Source organism: Moschus berezovskii, chromosome 11 (genome assembly GCF_049115385.1).
Source record: "Moschus berezovskii isolate FMDL1 chromosome 11, NW_MosBer_1.0, whole genome shotgun sequence".
In the NCBI taxonomy this organism is placed as follows: domain Eukaryota; kingdom Metazoa; phylum Chordata; class Mammalia; order Artiodactyla; family Moschidae; genus Moschus; species Moschus berezovskii.
Window position 1 is genome coordinate 98539382 of NC_142470.1, and position 18738 is coordinate 98558119.

General features: G+C 49.7%; 1 protein-coding gene across 4 annotated transcripts; it reads right to left on the reverse strand.

Annotated features, from left to right (window-relative positions):
* Positions 1–60: 60 nt before the first annotated feature.
* Positions 61–18639, reverse strand: LOXL3 (lysyl oxidase like 3). 4 transcript variants are annotated; one of them, XM_088841585.1, is made up of 16 exons: positions 18006–18639; positions 16156–16503; positions 14033–14196; positions 13196–13410; positions 6326–6418; positions 5642–5701; positions 3241–3457; positions 2827–3007; positions 2540–2694; positions 2128–2295; positions 1831–1993; positions 1383–1626; positions 1172–1287; positions 956–1092; positions 737–848; positions 61–580 (listed from the first exon to the last, which is right to left on the reverse strand). In XM_088841585.1, the coding sequence occupies exons 2-16, from the start codon at positions 16466–16468 to the stop codon at positions 507–509; spliced, it is 2412 nt and encodes an 803-aa protein (XP_088697711.1). In that variant the 5' UTR covers positions 16469–16503; positions 18006–18639; the 3' UTR covers positions 61–506. The 4 variants fall into 4 exon arrangements, with proteins under 4 accessions (XP_088697711.1, XP_088697709.1, XP_055255030.2 ...); XM_088841583.1 differs by lacking the exon at positions 18006–18639 and having other exon boundaries at positions 16156–17633; XM_055399055.2 differs by lacking the exon at positions 18006–18639 and having other exon boundaries at positions 6326–6382; positions 16156–17632.
* Positions 18640–18738: the final 99 nt, after the last annotated feature.

Sequence of the window (18738 nt, forward strand, 5' to 3'; positions counted from 1 at the left end):
GCACCAATTCCTGGGCTCTGAAGAATCACAAAAACACTTTTTATATAAAATAAAATTATACCTAGCAACATGTCATACTGAAAAATGAGGGGAAGGGTGGAACACTGCTCTTTCCCCCCACAAAAAGACTAGAGGTAAAGCTTTATCTTCCAGAACTGAGGGGAGATGCTGGAGTTAAGCCATTCTGGCCTCCCTATTCAAGAAGACGAGCTGCTGTTGTCTGTTGTCCTGGGCAGGTAATCAGGTGTGCCTCTCTCTGGTGTGCTTGGCTTGGTGCTGGGCCCGGGAGCAGAATTCCCCATGCCCGGCCACAGATCATCAGGACAGCTGGCCTAAGAAAGAGGGCAGTGATTTCTGCTTGACGGTCCCACATCCGCAGTGCACAACGGTGAGCGCTGTGGGCCTGCTGACGTCAAAGATTCCTTGGTAAGCTCCTGAGGTAACGGCAGCCTCAGACCCCTGCCGTGAGGGGCCAGTGGTGGTCTGCAGAGGAAGGTGGTGGCACCTTAGATGATCTGGTTACTGGTCTGGCCAGGGTAGCGTTCAAACCTCCTGTTGGCCTCTTCACTGAAGGCGTCCCCTGCAAGGTGAACGGGTGGTTTGGGTAGGAAAACAGACCCACTGTGGGGAAGGGTGGGTGGAAGTGGAGCGATGGGGAGACCCAGAAACAGCCTCGGGGGACGAGACTGAGGCCTCCCCGCCCCCGGGCCCTGCGGCTTCTGTTCCCACCAAGTACCAGTGTGACAGTTGTGCACCCAGATGCGGTGTCCATCGTACTTGCAGTTACACTTCATGGCGTTGTTGGTGAAGTCACTCTCTGCTACTTCAAAGTTGGGGTTGATGACCACCTGGGCGCAGGAGAAAGCCAGCAAGTGAGAGGTACTCCTCAAACCCAAAGGTGTCTTTAATAAACACTCCTCCCACTCAACAGCTGGAAATCTCAGACCCCAGGCACCTGCAGAATGTAATTTCCTGGTTTCACATCTGTGATGTCAATCCATTGACAGTCGATGTCATGCCGGTAGAGATCCCAGCAACCCACAGTGATGCCCTGCTCTCCAAAGTTGGCACACTCATACCTCTTGGAGACATCTGAGGAGATGAGCATATGTCACATGAGGCAAGGCTGTGGAGGTGAGGACAGTGCAGTCTATTCTAGGCCCCAACTCACCCTCCTGACATTCGGTGTCTTCTAGACAGAAACTAGCTTTGTGGCCCTCAGCCACCTTGGTGCCGTTGGGGGTCAGGATATCGTAGTGAGTGAAGATGTCCATACTGTGATAATGCCTGTGGGGACAAGGGGATCCCTGTTTCTTTCCCTGCCCCCAGCAGGCTCGCCTCTTCCCCAGTGGTCTTGCCCTTCTACTACTTGACCCTCTCACCCATGACATTCATGCCACACCCAGGAGTGGCGCCCAGCCTTGGGCCTGAAGTCAGCACGTCCCAGGTTGTGGATCTGGGAGGAGAATCTGAGCAGACGCCGGTGGCCGTAAGGCCAGTTGGCTGAGCGGGCCGAGCTGGCCAGGCAGTTCTCTTCAGCAGCACAATACAACATGTGCAGGGGCCGGTCCTCGATGTAAGCGGTCTCCTGCACCAGTGCTGAGTGCAGCAGCAGATCTGATGCGGCTGCACCGAGGAAGGGAGGAGAGTTAGACGTCACTGGTGAGGGGCAGGGACAGGTGGGAGTGCTTCCATCCCCCTCCCCCAGAAAACTGGGGTGAGACTGGCTTTCCACAGGGAAGGTGTACCCCTCCAGATTGCAGCTCCTCCTGCAAAGAGGTGACCCAGAGCCTCCCTTCCCTGGCTTGCATCACCTTACACTTCACTCACTTTCAGAACAAATGACTCCAGCAGTGAAACGGCTTCCTGTCCTCTTGCAGGTGACATGGGTGCCATGATGAGCACACTGGTCCAGGGACAGCTCCGTCCCTGTGCAGTGCACTCCGCTCATCACCACCTCTGTTATATTCCCTGAATCCCAGTACCAGGTCTCCTGGGGACATACAGAGGTGCTTTTGTGAGGCCACCATCCAGCCTCCCCAGCCAAGGGACTCATTTTGACAGACCTCTGTCCCAGACATGACCTTTGGAGGCAATGGCCTTGGTTCCCTTCTCCTTCCCACTCACCTGCAGGCCGTGGTTGGCATAGCCCAGTCCAAGCTGCCTGCAGGCAACCATGGCCTCCAGTGTTCCCCAGTCATCTCCACAGATGAGGCCCCAGCGAAAGGACCCAGGTCCCCCTATTTGCACTTCGACTCGCCCTTCATGTCGGCTGCGGCCCCCACTGAGTCGGATCTGTAGTGATGCAATGTAAGTGCTGTGGAAGCTTTTGGGGTGGAGCAGTGGGAGTCCACAGTGGGCTGTGGCTGAATGGTGATTCAGAAGCACTTTCAGGGCTAGCAAGTGGTGGCATCAAGGGGGAGCTGCAGGATGATAGGGGCCTGGGGCAGTGGGCAGAAGGGCCATCAGACTGCGTTGTGACCAGGCAGAGCTGGACAGGACATGAGATTCCTGAACCAAGGTGGAAAGAGTGACTGACCTTGGTCTCTACCCCAGTGTAGGGCAGGTTGCATCGGACGCCTGCATCTTGGCTATGGGAGCAGTCTTCAGCTGTGATGTTCTTGTGGGGGCACTTCCAGAGAGACAGCTCCTGTCCAGAGCATCTAACTTCACTTAAGTGGATGGCACCCATGCCTAAGGTCAGAAGTCAGAGATCGGGAGATTCTAACTTTACTGTCTGCCCAGGGGTCTCCTTCCTGAGGAATGTACCCCTCCAGGAGTATGTACCTCCTACCTCCCTCTCCCTCCAACCTGTACCCGCCTCACCCTGCCCCATGCGGGCACCGCTCAGAGCCTCTCGAGCACTCCCAAAGCCTAGCTCCCGACACACCACGCTGGCTGCTTGCAGGTCCCACTTGCGATCACAGACTGTGCCCCACGTGCCAGCCTTCAGGACTTCTACCCGGCCCTCTCCTGGGTGGGCTCCACCCTTTAGACGCACTCGGGCCTGTAGAGGAGACAGAGGTGCCCAGCAGTGAATGGGAACTTCAGCACAGAGACAGTAGACCTGGGAGATGAATGAGATTCTGGTGGCAGGGAGCAGGTGGTCTCAGGTCTGTGGCCCAACCCCTGGAAGTTTCCTCTCTGTCCTCAAAGGTCAGAACTATGCTTAATGAAGGGGTGGCCAGGCTACGGGCTTCTTCACCTGGGTGGTGGGGAAGGTCATAGTGTTTCACACACCTCCCCCTGAGGCTTCGACTGTTGCTTCTTCTGGCCACTGGACGCTGCGTAGAGAGGGCTTGGCACACAGCTCACCACCGCAGGGGCCCCCCCAGGGCACCTGGTGGTGTCATTGGCTCGATAGAACTCCAAAGAGCAGAGGGAGAGGTGGGCCTCCGTGCCCACGCACGCCACCCCATGAAGACCAAAGGAGTGTTGCTGCCGCTGGGCCAGCAGCCTGGGGGGACAGGAGTGGGAGCAGTAGAGTAAAACAACGCTCCTGCCTCTTTGCCCACAACCCTCCTCCCACTCCTTTGCCCACACCATCCCCCAACCTTTCATGACCGCTTTAGTTCTTCTTCTTCTCTTCTCTGCAAAAACAGGGACAAAGAGACAACGGTAATGGGGAGTTTCCAGGCTGAAAGAGCCCAAACAGGGGGGTCCTTGGGTATGTTCTGCAACAGAAAAACCCTGTGGGGAGGAAGGCTAGTTTTGACTTGCCTGTCAGAAACCTTGTTCTGTGTAGTTTCAGGGAGCTGGCCCTAATGGAGGCTGAAGCTGCTGTGCAAAGAGATTAGGAAGGCAGGACTGACCATCTGGAAGAGATAGGCAGGAGGGAGTCGCTAACAGGAAGCCTGAATGGCCAGAGTGAGCGGATCTTTCTATTACGCTGTGACTGAAAGAACTCAATGAGTCAGGATGCAAAGAAGTGAGTGAGTCCTGGGTCTGCATGGCTTCTCAGAGGCCAGACGGGCTTCCAGGCCAGAGGGTGATGGGCAGTTACAGGAAGAACAGCCCAGATGGTGGGCACAGGAAGACTGGAGCTGGTATATATAGGAATGAAGATGTGCGGATACAAAACAAAGAGAGACCACGTGACCAGAGGAGGAGAGTGACTATGAACAACAGCAGGGTAAGGATAACCCCGGACCTAAAGCTGAACGGTGTGAGTCTTTAATGGGTAGTCCATGCTTCCGCAGTTTAAATGTAACAGAAAGAATGCTCCATTGCCACCTGAGCAGGAAAATGGGACTAAATTAGAGACGTTAAAACTTGGAAACACAGCAGAGAGATGCTGGAGAGAATGAGGGGACTTGCTTATCAACACCAACGGAATGGAATATTGCAGTGAGCCGGGTGGTAAGAGAAGTGCTTGCTTCCCAGAACAGCTGGTTTGAACCCAGAGAGGGAAGGATCAATGAGGCCTTGTGTTGGTGGAGTGGGCCTGTGAGGGTGGTCTGGTGGTGAATTACTGCAGTAATGTGCTCTATTACTTGATGCCAGAGGAGGAATATGATGATTTGAAGCCATTGGCTAGGAAGACACAGAGAGAGGGAGAAGTTACAGACAAATCAGACAAAGGAACCCTGGGGACTTTACAGAATACCTTTGGAAGCTCGAGATAAGTGGACTCTGAAGCTCAGAGAGACTTAGTATTCTTTCAGAGTTCTGTCTGGCTGAAAATAAAAATGAAAGAGGTCGTCACTTTAATGTGGGGGTCAGGGAAGGCCAGAGTATGGCCATGTTGTGCAAGACAACCCTAAGCTAGAAGGGCACTATGGGAACACCCCCAAATTCCAAGGCCCGTTGGAGGCACCAGAGGGAGGAGCTGGGGAATGAGGGGTACCTGGGACCACTGAGTGATCCTGGGATGCTGTGAAGAGAGGAGGAGACAATAGAAAGGGCTGAAATCTCCACAGCTCACCCACTGCTGAAGAAGCTCTCCAGGAGACTTTTCATGCACGAACTGCCTTCAGAAGCCAAGTGAGATGCAGTCATTGGGATTGGAAGCTTTTTGTTCCCTTGGGTTCTGAAGGAACCCAGGAGGAAAATGATGGAACTGGGAGCCTAACTGTATTAACTGGGCCAGAGGGTTAGGACTGCCATCTGACTCCTTCCCTGGGAAAGGTTCCACAGGGGATCCTGAGTCTCACTTCCAACCCAGTAGCACTTATTCCATTTAACAGTTAATCAAATAAAGGTAGGATGGGAACACTGATCCCTTAGGGAAACTTAACTTCTTGGATGAGAGGCAAGCATGGCATCTGAAGGACAAGAGTGCCAGAGTATCTACTACAATCTGCTGGGGGAAGATAAATAAGCATGTGAAACAAGAGGAGTCAATGGGTGAACTTCTATGGAGATTTTTTAAAAATCCTGTGATGAGCATAAATCCTCAGACAAAAAACATAAGGGCGAAAAAAAAAAAAAAAACCACCACCAACAAAAAAAACCCCAAACAAAAGGGCCAATCTTACTTTACATTTTGGTGAATCATCTGGAAGGTGGCTTGTAACAGTTGCTGCTGCTCCTCCACCTCCTGGTGGAGGGTCTCTTGGACCCCTTCCTAACCACAGCCCGATGCCCCCTACTCATTGCTTGGCACTCCCTCTCCTCTCCACCCAGCCTAAACTTTATTTACCTCTTAATTGGCCCCCTGCCCATTCGGGTTTTGGGTTTGGCTTTAAGCTTGGTGACTGGTCTGAAAAAAGGAGAAAGAAGTTAGTGGAAGTAGTGGTCAGGTACCCGGGAAAGGTAAAGGATTATTTCTTTTTTCTGTTTCTAGGAAGGACCCTTCATGCAGAGCATGGGAAGGGGCAAAGCAAAGGCAGTCAGATTTTCCACACACACTGCTGAATACCACTTAACTATATTTTTCGAATGCATGCTGCTCTCTGGATTCAGCAACAGTGATGAGAAATCTGGCGATGTCAGTCCAGGTGGTGAGGGGAGATGAGATGAGAGGAATGGCAGAGGGAGGAGAGAGTGTGGGAATGTAGGTGAATGAAGGGAAGTTAGGCGTTAGGGGAGGGGAGGAAGCAGCAGGTGGCTGAGGCTGGAGTCCAAGCTATCCGGGGGCAGTATAAAGGTGCGGGGGCCTCTCCTTAGTCACTCCTACATTATTTCCTCCTAGTGTTTCCTAAATCAAAACACCCATCCCCAGGCCTGCCTCCCCTTCCCTCCCTCCTGGAATGGCCATTTTCCAGCCACATCCCTAATTCATCAGCTTGGGTTCTGGGATGGACATGGATAGGCTGCCTTCCATCCATCCACCTCCTGGGGCCACAGGGATGAGCAGGAGGTCCCGGGGCTCTTGCCCCATTACCTTCCAAGGGGCTTGGAGCCTCGGGCCGAGGCTTTGGCCGCTCGCTTCCTCAACTTTCTGTGAGGATAAGACAACAGCAGAGTCAGGAACAGTCTAGAACCAAGTGGGAAAAGTTGGTGGAACAGGGACCAGGGGCAAGATTTCTGTTTTAGCGGTTAGTCTCCTGGTGGTAGGATCTGATAACAGTAGATGCCCCCGGGGCTCTGCCCTTCACAGCTGTGTGGCCTCATAAGCACATGAACGAGACAAGTGAGCTGCAGGGAAGGACGTGGACTCGGGGCTGAAGAAGACCCTGGACCAGGACCCACAGAAATTAGGCTAAGGCAGACGGGGAACAGGATTCTTGGATGGATATCAGGGCTGATCTAAACCTGGGCGGGGCTAGGGGGACAGGTTAAAGTGGAAGGGTGTTAAGACTGCTAGACTGACCAGGCAAGGAGAGAGAACTGGCCTGGTCACATCCAGGGAGGCTGACTGTATTTTTTTTCTGGATGCGCTCTGGCTTCTGGCATATCTAGGCCTGAGGCCAGTGAACTAGGAACAAGGAACAAGGCTGGACAGCAAGGGACGTTAACTTGGTCTGACTGGGGAGCATGAGGCCAGGATGCTTAGGATGACAGCATCCTTCCTGTCTAAATTAAATCCCATATGCTTTAGTCATTCACAAACAGCTCATCTCCCAAACTGACTTCTAGGGAACTGAGGTCTAAAACCTTATTTCTTCTTAATTGACCTAAATATTTGACCTATTTTAGTCTTTAAGAGGTTACCTTAAGTCTAATGAATGGAAACTAGGTCTGTTTCTCCTCTCATCTCCCTTTGATTTCAAAGACTTTCATTTTGCCCACTCTTTGTTCTGTTCAACTATGTAGAGATGAATGCAGGTCCTGTCTGTCTGTCCTTACAAAATTTATGGAGTTCCCCATTACCCTCTTAGTTATCCTGTCTTTGAACATGTTCCTGTTCTGCTGTTTCTTTTGAGTTATATTTGGATGTGGTATACTATGTGCAGATGTGCTAGGATTTTAATATAGAGATTTAAACAGGGCTGAATCTGCTTGGTATTTCCTACCTTGGCTTCTTCCTGAGGATGGTCTTTGCCAAAACATCCAATACGTCCAACATTCCTAGCAAAGAGTCTACAATAACTCTTGGGTCCCTTTCCTGAGACACTGCTAAGAGTTTAGACCCTTTCGTCAGATAAGTATAGTGTAAAACGTCTTCTCCAAATGTCTTTTTCTCAAACGTGTCTGAAATGAAATATATCTGGCAGTTTCTTTCACCAGTAACCAAGAGAAATCACGTAACAGTACTCAGAAAAATGTAGTATTAGCTAGAAATGTAGAAGTACTTCTCTATTTAAGGACTTTATAATTATATGGTATAAATAATTATTGATAGATATAAGGCAAATACAGGTTACATTAAGGCCCTGGTACTTATTTAGGACCAGTGCTGATATCTGTCTCTCTTTTCTGAATTCTTTTCTGAATTCTTTTCTGAATTCCTTCCCCTAGGATCCTTTCTCTCCTCAATTGAGAAATTGCACATAACCTTTCCTCAACTGAATCCTTTTAAACATATTCAAATCTCTCTCTCTCACACACACACTCCACCCCACATTTCTTCTTAGTAGAAAAACTTTTCAGTAGTGTCAGCACTCATCATCTTTCCCACTCACTCCTTAACCCACTCCTTTCTGTCTTCCTCCACCCATCACTCTGTGATAATAAATCTAGAATTTTTTTTGGTCTTACATACCATTGACTCTTGGCAGCATCTGACACTGCTGTTCTCTCTCCCTCCTTAGCTGTCACAACACTACTAGCTTTATTTGAGTCCTAATGCTGGATGCTCTTTCTTGGCCTTCTTTGCAGGCTCCTCCTCTATATAGTCATTTACATTTTCGGAGATTTAAGGCCTTCTCACTTCACATCCTCTCTTTGTATGTTCTCATTTACATCTAACCTTGTATATCCCATTGCCTTCTTGATGTTTCTACTTAGATATCTCAAAGTTATCTAAAATTTAATGTGGGTCCAATTCTTTTAGCAAAATCTATGCCAGAAACTTAGGAATCAACCTTGACATCTCTCTCTTCAGCTCCCAAAGTCAATCCATAACCAAGTCCTGTCAGTGTTCCTTCCTGAATGACTCTCTAATCCATTTGCTCTTGCTCTTCTCTAAACCATTCTCAAAATGCAGTCAAAGTGATCTCTGGGACCCACAAACCTGATCATGTCCTCTCACAGCCCTCCTTATTAAAAAACTTCAATCACTTTCCATTACTTTTACCATAAAGATTAAAATCATTACCATAGCCTACAAGGTCTTCTATGGTGTGGTGCCAAATTAACTCTCTCATCACCTCTGTATTCTCAGCACCTTGCACAGTGCTTGGCAAATAGTAGGAGTTCAATAAATATCTGTCAATGAATATATCTGAATATGAACAAGAATATCTGAAATGAACTAGAAGAGTGCCTTCTTAAATAGGACTTAAGCTCTTAGAACCTCAGTTTCTTTGCCTGCAAAAAGGCATTAAATGGTTCAGTTTTCTGTACATTCTTTTCCTCTTCTAAAATTCTACAATTTTCACATGTTCTAGGGTAGAAGTACCAAATCTAGTTGAAAAATGATAAACACATCACATTCTGATTTTCTTATTCTCTAAATCTTACTAACTTCCTCTAAAAGCTAGCAGATGCATCTTCTTTCTCCAAGGAAGGCAGAGTTGTTTATAACTATCCTGCCTAGCCTTTATAATTGCATTACCTATGAGGAGTCTCTCTCTGTCTGAATTGACCTGTGAAGGAATATCTATATCAAATTCTCATCATAGAATCTCCCAGGACCACTGTAATCTCTTTCCCTACTAAGAATGAACTCTGTACTTAATAGATATCTCCTTTTCTAGCCTTCATATTCCAGACTCAGTAAGAGATTCCAATATGTACACATATATTCCTGATTTCTGAAACTTTCTTGAGTCTGTGCATACTTAGGGAGAATTCCTGGGCCTCGAAATTCCCAGGGATGGCCCATGTCTAAAGCTAGTTCATATTAACTTGAAGCCCAGAGATGCCAGGCACCATCCTTCTCTTAAGCAGTTTCTGAATCATTTTAATTATCTCTTCTTTTATTTTCTATATCCTATCAGTCATCCTACATCTATTCACTCCTCTCTCTTTGTTGTCATCCTCCTAATCAGCTTCATTTTTACAATTCCTAATTAATCTTACTGCATCTAGAACCTCCTCTTCCAATTCACTACTATCAGACAAACTTCAAAAAACGCTGGCCTTATTTTTATCACTGTCCCATACAAGTACTTTTATTTTTTAGTTTTTCATAGGATAAAGGTAAAACTCTCCAATCTGGCATTAAAAGCGTTCCATTTCCTAGCCTTACTTTATCCATTCAGATTTTTCTTCCACTATTTCTCAGTTCACATCTTCTCTCTGGCTTCCCTGGTGGCTCAGCAGTAAAGAATCTGCCTACAGTGCAGAAGACATGGGTTCAGTCTCTGGGTTGGGAAGATCCCCTGGAGAAGGAAATGGCAACCCACTCCAATATCCTTGGCTGGGAAATCCCATGGACAGAGGAGCCTGACAGGCTACAGTCCATGGGGTCACAAAAGAGTTGGACATGACTTAGTGACGAAACAACAATCTTCTACTCTAGTCAACTGTCTTTCAAAATATCCTATTCATTTTCATCTCTGTTGGGGTCAACAATGACATCCAAGTTACTAAATCATATTCATTTCTCAGCCCTCGTGTTTTTGGCAGCATCAGCAGCGGTGACTCAGTTGATCCCTCTTTCTTTCCCTGAAGCACTTTACTTGGCTTCCAGGTCTCCACACTCACCTGGTTTTCTTTCTGTCTCACCTCCCTGTTTGCATTTGGCCTTATCTTCCTGACCTCATCATGTTTAAACTCCCTAGAGTTCAGTCCCTGCACATCGTTTTCTCTGTTTACACTCTTTCCCTGGTGACGTTGTCCAGTTTCAGGGCTTTAAATACTTGTATTCAACTGAACTCTACAGTCATATACCCAATAGCCTCACCATTTCAGTGTCTAAAGCACCTCAAATTTAATTGGTCTAAAAACAAGTTCCTGATATACAATTTCCACTCTCCCATGCCCACACAAAACATGGCCCACTCACTGTTTTCTTTATCAAATGAGGACAACTCCATATCTAGCTCAGGCCAAAAACCGTGGAATGATCCCTAATTCCTCTCATCTCTCAAACCACAATGAAACCATCAGCAAATCCTGTTGGCTTTATCTTCAACACAGAATTTGATCACTTTTTCACCACTTTCACTGGTCACATCACCTCTCACTTTCTTTAGTTGGCTTTCAGGAGACAATAACTGCCTAACTAGTCTCCCTGCCTCCTTGACTCTACACATTCCTTACAGTCTATTCTTAACAAAACAGCCCAAATAATATGCAAAAAGTGGAAGACAGATGTCACACCTCTGCTCAAAACCTCATCTCACACAGTAAAAATTAAAGTCTCTCAAATGGCCTTACATGATCTGGCTCCTCATTCTTTCCTTATCACCTCCTAAATTACATCTCCTGTCATTTTCTGCCTTGCTCCAGCCCCAGTGGCCTCCTGGAGTATGATAAAAATTCCCCCTAACCCCTCACCCTGATATCTTCTCATTTATGATCTTCTTCCTGGAGATGCTCATCAAATTTTTGCATAGATTGTGCCCTTTAAATATTTTCTCAAATGATGCCTCTTCTGACTTATTTTAAAACTGCAATTCCAGTCCCACTTCCTAACATTTTCCCTGCTTTATTTTTACCTATTACACTCTTTGCCATCCTTACATTTTATAATTTTACTTTTTTCCTGATTCTTCCCTAGTTCATGAGATCAAGGATTTTTGGGTTTTTGTTGTTGTTGTTCATTGTTGAATTCCTAGTGTCTACAACACTCCCTGGCACACAACAGGCACTCAGTAAATGTTTATTCTCCATACCTTTGTTCACGCTACCCTCTTCATCTGAAATGCCTGCTATTTAAGTCTCACTAATCTTTCAGAACCTGGAATGTGGATTTGGGAAGGTAGAGAACAAGCAGAGGGAAATACAGGCCCAAGGTAGATAATAGCAGAGGAGCACAGCACACAGATGTTTGAAACCACATATGAGTCGCTATACCAGGAAAAGTATGTTCCTTGGGGCCTAAAGAACTTTCCGCTGTGTCTCAGAGACAAGGCAAAAAAAATTTCAGCAAGTATGGAAAAGACTGGAGGCTACAATCATGTACTGACTTTCAAAAAGGAGGAAAAGGATTCCTCAATTTACAGATAATTTATGTGTTAGAATAGTCATTATGTAGAAAGTCTGTGAGCATTGAGGAAAAATATGGTGATCCTAAAAGGACTTCAGTAAAAGTCAGCTCAATCAAACCACCATGATTTCCTTTAAGATTATGAAAATTGCAGAATGGCTGTGAACATAGTATATCTGGATTTTAGCAAAAGACTGATATAATCTCCTATAATTTCATCATAGATAAGATGATGAAATGTTGGCTGTATCACTGTAGTGTTCAGTTTGTCCCAACTGTTGAAAAAACATTTTGCAACTAATGATTAAAGGTTTGATGTAAATCTGGAGGATTCATAAGAAGAGTTAGACTTTGGTTTTAAAGATTTCAACACATTTAACAGTCACTTTGATGAAGTCAGGAGGCATAGCTATCGTATCTATTGAACAGAGGGGGCAGGGAAGGATGACAAGTGCAAAATAATGTCAAGATTCATGGGATCATTATGGTTTTTAAATGATGTATCAAACATGGGATCATTATGGTTTTTAAATGATGTATCAAACATGAGATCATGTATCAAACATTTCATAGGGTAAACTCAACAGATTTATGTTCAAATAGGCGGCTCTATCAGTATCAAGGAGGAGGGAAGACCTAATTTAGGTGATTACAAGGTCAATATGAGCAGTGGGATGCTGCCTCAACAGAAAGGCAGTGCAAAATCTAGATATGCTTTCATTAAAAAGAGCGTTTATGCTGCACCCTACCCTGATCAGCCCCACATCTGAAGTAGCGTGCCCAGTAGAAGGTCACCCAGATGTTAAGAGCTCTTCCTGCAAAACTGGTCTAAGGAAGAGCTGAAGAAAATAATCATTAACATTACAAAGAGATTTCCAAATTTCTTAAAACGGCCAAATGAGATGCTCCAGGAAAGCGAGACGCAGTAAGCAAAGAGCCGGTCCCCAGTGTGAAACATTCCCCGGAAGCCGGAGCGTACACCAGGGCTCCAGCGCAGGTGGAGAGGGCCGGCCTCCTGGGCTGAAGGACATTCTGGAAAACGAGCTTAGCGGTCTTGAGAGGTCTCGCGCTCACAGACGCCTGGTGGGCCGTCGGGACCCGGGGAAGGGCCCCGGCCTCTTCCGGCGCCCTCCGGCCTTCAGGGATTGGCGCCCGCGGGCGCCCGGGGCTGGGGCCGTCAGACTCGCGGCGTCTGGCCCCGCCCGGGTCCCGCCTCGGCGGGGCGTGCTCGCTGCCCCACCCGCCGCCTCGGGCCCGCGGGCGCCCGGGCCGCTGGGCGTGGCCCCGCGAGGCCCGGCTTTAGCCCCGCGGCGCGGGGACGCCACCTGTCGACGCGCCGCCGCCGCCCGCCCCGCCCCGGCTCTGCCCACCAGAGCTTCGCAGGGTCCCCGCAGCAGATCCGCCTCGGGGACCGCTTCATGGGCCAAGGTTTCTCAACTCTCCAGTTTCACAGGGAACTTTCCCCCCGGCTCCCCCTTCGGAGGGCCCGCAACACCACTCCTTAACAAGCACCCCTCAATCCAGCCCGCTGCACCAGCGCCCACGTCCCTTCACCTGTAGAAGGCCACGTTGACCCGCTTTTCGCTCGGGAAGCCCAGCATCCCGCAGATCACGTGGCTGTTGTGCGCACTCCAGCCTTTGTCACAAACTTGCGACCAGCCATCCGGAAGCCTGACTTCGACCAGTCCCTCAGTCACGGGCAGGGGCCGTCTGCCCCTTCCAACGGCTGGCCGAAGTCGCACCTCCTCCACTTGCAGGTGATGCTCTACCTGGGGATGGGACCACAAGCAGAGGAAGGAATCCCAGTGGCACCTTTCACATGTCTGGCCACTCTTAAGAAACCCTGATTGAGTGTACTTGCTGTGAACCCAATGGCAAGATGGGGCTGAGAGGCAGGCCTGCGCTCTGTGAGGTTCTGACTGAGGTGCAGCCACCAGAGTGTAATAAGGACTTGCTGGGCTCTGAGAAATGACTCAGGGTCCAGAAGAGGCTGGGGAAGGAGCATCTAACTTTGCTTGGAGCCTGAGGGAACACTTCACAGAGGATGTGGCATTGAAGAAGTAGGAGAAAGTAAGAGTGAAATGTTCCCTCAGGAATATCTGAGCTGAGAGAGAGCACAGGTGCCCTGGGGACCAGGGATGGAGTTGGAGAGGTTCATGCCAGGCTTAGTAACTTGAATGCTAATGCTAAAATAAACCTGGACTATACAGTGTCTCAGAGCTCTATCATTTTGCCCAGCCCCCCAGTCTCCCACCGACCCCAGTTATCCCACTGGGCACATGGGATCCCCTACATTCTAGTATCTCCACATATAACCGCCCCACAGCCCTTTCTGTCTTGCCGTCCTGGGTGGTATGTATGTATCTGTGTGTGTGTTGATGAACTACAGACCTCAATGACATTGGAATCTGAGAAGCCAGGGAGGCGCTCGTCCTTGCAGATGACCCCAGCATCCTCATCGTGGGTACAGTCACTGTTCCCCCAACCCCGGGAAGCACATTCAGTCACACTCCGCTCAGTCCCACTGCAGCTCAGGTTGTCCAGCCAGATGCGGCCTGTGTGGGAGGGGAGATAGGGGGATAGAGAGGCTTGGAGAGGTGGTATGGGGATGTTGGCGAGAGTGAGCATGAGAGCCTCACGCCTGGTAAGATAATGGGTAGGGCAAGGACAGGGGACCCTGGAAAGGAAGCATAGGCTTGATGGAGGGTTGATGGTGTTCTGGGGATACCCAAGAATTTGGTAGGGTGAATAACAAAACCCAAGAGTCAACACTGAATTTCTGATCAGTCCTTACCCATTCAATGATAGCCGCCTAGTGTGCGTGAGGCACTCTGCCAAGGTATGTACATATGTGATCATTCTCAGAACAGAGCTGCCAGAAGATATTATCACCATTTTGAAGTTCAGGCAAGTGAAGTAACTTGCCTAGGACCATACAGCCAATGCATGAGGGCTTAGGGATTTGAGCCGTTTGCGAGACTTGGAAGTGTAAGACCCTTTCACCTCAGCCTTACATTCTCCCATGTGACTGCTCTGTGTTGCCATGTTGCCCCGTGTTCTTCTCTTGACCTGGGCCAAACTGAAATGAGTATCACTGACTTTCTCTCAGAACTGGTGGCCCCTCAAAGGGCCAAGTGCAGGGAACCCTCATGCATATCCGGACAGGACTTACCCAGCTTCTGCTGGGATACCTACCTCTTGCCCCATTAGGCTGTTGGAACCATCACAAACTATTGAGATTCTTTTATTACTTTTCTCCACTCCAGGTCTGATTCAGTCCTTTGATGCCACCCAGAAAAATCCCTCAGTCAAATGACTGTCTTCAAGTTTGAATTCAACCATCATGTAATTATTATCCAAAACTTTTTCATTTCATATCAAATATCCCTGGTTTCTTCAGCTATTCCTCCTTGAAATGTGGCTTCCAATCTTTTACATCTGGTAGCTCTCTTCAGCGGAGAAGGCAATGGCAAGCCACTCCAGTACTCTTGCCTAGAAAATCCCACGGATGGAGGAGCCTGGAAGGCTGCAGTCCGTGGGGTCGCTAAGGGTCAGACACGACTGAGTGACTTTACTTTCACTTTTCACTTTCACACATTGGAGAAGGAAATGGCAACCCACTCCAGTGTTCTTGCCTGGAGAATCCCAGGGAAGGGGGAGCCTGGTGGGCTTCCGTCTATGGGGTCACACAGAGTCGGACACGACTGAAGTGACTTAGCAGCAGCAGCAGCAGCAGCTCTCCTCAGAAAGTACTTCCATTTCCAGGAACCTAAGTTCCCTATTCAGGGATTAAACCTGCGCCCTCGGGAGTGAAAGCGAAAAGTCCTAACTACTAGACCACCAGGAAATGCCCAGTACTTCCATTTTCTACTGTGTCTTTGAAAATGTGGCATCTAAAGTGATACTTTATTCCAGATGTGGTCTAAACAGTGTGAATTGGGGGCTAACTGCAGATTGCACCAGCTCTATCAATCCCACTGTGAGTTTATACAATGCAAGTGCCCCCAGGTCTCAGAATTGCTCCTAAGCCCCTACTAACCACATCATACTTGTCCTAAAGTTGATACTTGCCTTTGGAAGCCCAGCTTGTCGGTTTCAGCTCTAAATTATAATCTGATCTTGTTGGCTGCAGTATCTGTGATCACTTCTGTCTTTGGGACATCCAGACATCATTTACGTGCTCTCAGCTTCCCATGAAACCAACTGTACTTTAATCATACAGGGCTCATCTGTGTCAGGGCTGTCTTTGCATGTGGCTTTGTAGAATCATACTTTCGCAGAAGAAAGTAACTTACAGATCATCTAGTCATTTTGCACATGGGGGCATCTGAGGCTCAGAGAAGGCATTGATCAGCCTAAGTTCACACAGCTATATGTTGGTTGGTTTATCCTCCACGGGTAAACCTCCTTGACACTGGCTGTTCTTGATGTTCTGTGTCCCCATGGCTGTTCCCTCTCGCTACATTTAGGCTGTACTTTGGCAATACCTAGGCTGTGCCTGAAGCATTGCTCACCTGTTCCAGGGCCATATTTGGCACTGTGGGTCCAGCCTGTGGCCTCTGTGAAGCCCAGCTCCCGGCACAGGACGTGAGCAGCCTGCAGCGTGAAGTCATCATCGCAGATGGTGCCCCATTCACCAGCCCGCTGTATCTCCACGCGGCCCTCGGACGGCTTCCTGGGGAAACCAGCCAGCCGAAACCGAAGCCCCTGGCTCCCGGCCGTCTTCTCAGGTGCCGTGGATGGGGTTGGAGATCCCAGGCACGAACGGCACAGCAGGCACAGCAGCAGCCCCCACAGGTTCCACTGCCAAACACTGACAGGTCGCATGGCGGGGAAAGGCCTGGCTTTCCCTGAGAGAGAAGCTGAAATTGAGAAGCCCAGGTCTGAGAGAGAGAGGTCATGAGAGGAAAAGAGACACCGGTTAAGACCAGAGACAGAGAGCCAGTGTGACAGAAAGGGAGGGAAGAGACACAGAAAGAAATACATACTGAATAAGAAGAGAAATAGCGTAACCGAGGCACAGACCGAGACACCCAGATTGGGGAGGGTGGAGGGGGGAGAGAGGGCAGGCTCTCCCTCCCCTCTGTAAAGAATAAACGCTCACTGTTCGTTGTTATGCCTCATGATGTCCTTTCCCTAGTTCTGCTATCATCACCTCTATATCCCGACTCACGAGAGACCCAGTGAACAAAAGAGAGAGAGATCAGAGACCAAGATCAGAGGCCCATCAAGATGAATAGGTTGGGACTGAGCAAGAGACACAGAGAGGGAGACTCAGACAGATAGGATGTGAGAGGAAGGGAAACTGCGGGAATAAAAGGGGACCAAACAGACAGTGGAGAGAGAGGGAGTGTGTTGAAAATGGACAGAAGCGGATCAGGAGAGGGTCTGGCGCACAGAATTGGGGAGCAGCTGAGAAAGGCACGCAGTGAGTAAGGAGGAGTTCAGTTCAGTTCAGTCGCTCAGTCTTTGAGATCCCACAGACTGCAGCTCGCCAGGCTTCCCTCTCCATCACCAACTTCCGGAGCTTGCTGAAACTCGGTATTCTTGCCTTGAGAACCCCACGAACCCCATGAAAAGGTAAAAGGGAGGACAGGGACTGACAAAAGCCAAGGAGCAAAGGCAGGAGGGACCCAGATGATCCTGTTCAGCCAATCAGAGAGAGGACAGATAGTTACTGATTGTGGAAAGAGGCAGGCAAGAACCGGCTTAGGGCACCCTCAGATCTCAGGTCCCCTAAATGGGAGCCAAGCTGAGAGTCCTATCTGGGCAGATTCCAGGTAGAAAAGGCAGAGAACCAGAAGGCATTGGAAAACTTGGTACACATCCTACATGCCCTGCAGGGTCAAGGGGCCCAGAAGGGCCAGGCCTCAAGGTGGGGGTGGGGTGGGGTGGGGTTGTCCAAGCCTCCTGCCAGCACAGCCATCTCTTTCCCGGGGCAACAGGAGGCAAGAGCACTAGTCGGCTTCTCAGCCAAGGCCTTCCCTCTGTCCGGAGGAGAACAGCTCCTTTACAGCGAGCTCCCCCTACCCCCCACCCCCCCCATGCTTCCCCCAACTCAGACAAACAACACAACAGGGAAGCTTTGTTTGGGGACATTTTGGCTTGGGGACCCAGGGAGAGGGCCTCACAGAGGAGCCCCTAGCCTTCGGGCACTTCAGATGCCCTATTGAGAACACCCTGTAGCCCCCACTCCCCAATATCTGCTTCCTTTCTCCACTCTTCTTGTGTCTTTGACTGTACAACCCTCAGTGGCTTGGCTTTCCTTTGACTCTATCCTACATTACTCCTTTTCCCAGGTCCCTCCACCATCCTCTCCGTCTACAACTCTCCTTCCTCCCACCGGGAGCCTGACTCCCCCTACCTTTGGCTGAACGGGGACCCTAGCGGCTGGGAGAAGAGTCTTGGTCCTGTAGATCAATCCTAGGACTTCCAAAAAAAAGTACTTGGGAGACTGCCCCTCTTTCTCCCCCGCCCCCGCTTCGTTCCTCCCACGTCCCCTTGAGCCCTCCCACATTCCGCCTTCTCCCAGGATCCCTCCCAGGCCAGCTCCCTCCTCTTCTCCCCTCCTCCTCGGAGCTGGCCGCTGTCGCCGCTCAATCTTCCTCCCGCCCCGCTCCTCGTCCCTCCCGGCCTGTTTAATAAAGCTCTCTTTTCCCGCGGGTTGGGTGCCGGGCAGCTGCGGTCAGAGAGCGGGACACACAGGAGGCCACGGGGCCGCAGACTATCCCGGGCTGCGCCCCCTGCGGCAACTCGGCTCCGAGCTCCGGGAAGTCTTCAGGCCCCAGCCCCAGCCCTTCCCCCACGTCCTCGGCTCTGCGGATCGTAAATAGCCCAACTCCCGCTGAGCGAGGGGTCGGGTCAGGTCCGGGGAACTGAAGCCTCGAAGGCCCAGAAAGTCCCTCCAATGCCCCAGGGTGCCCGTAGGCATTTCCTAGGTGATGTCACGGCCTTCACTCTGATGTCACGTTGAGCATCTGACGTTGTACGCAGCCCCCAAGCCTAAGAGCCAGAGTCCTCTGACCGAAGTCACAGGGTTTCTGTCGGTGAAGCCACCAGTGCGAGACCTAGGGCTGGGGGTGGGGGTCTGGAGGTGG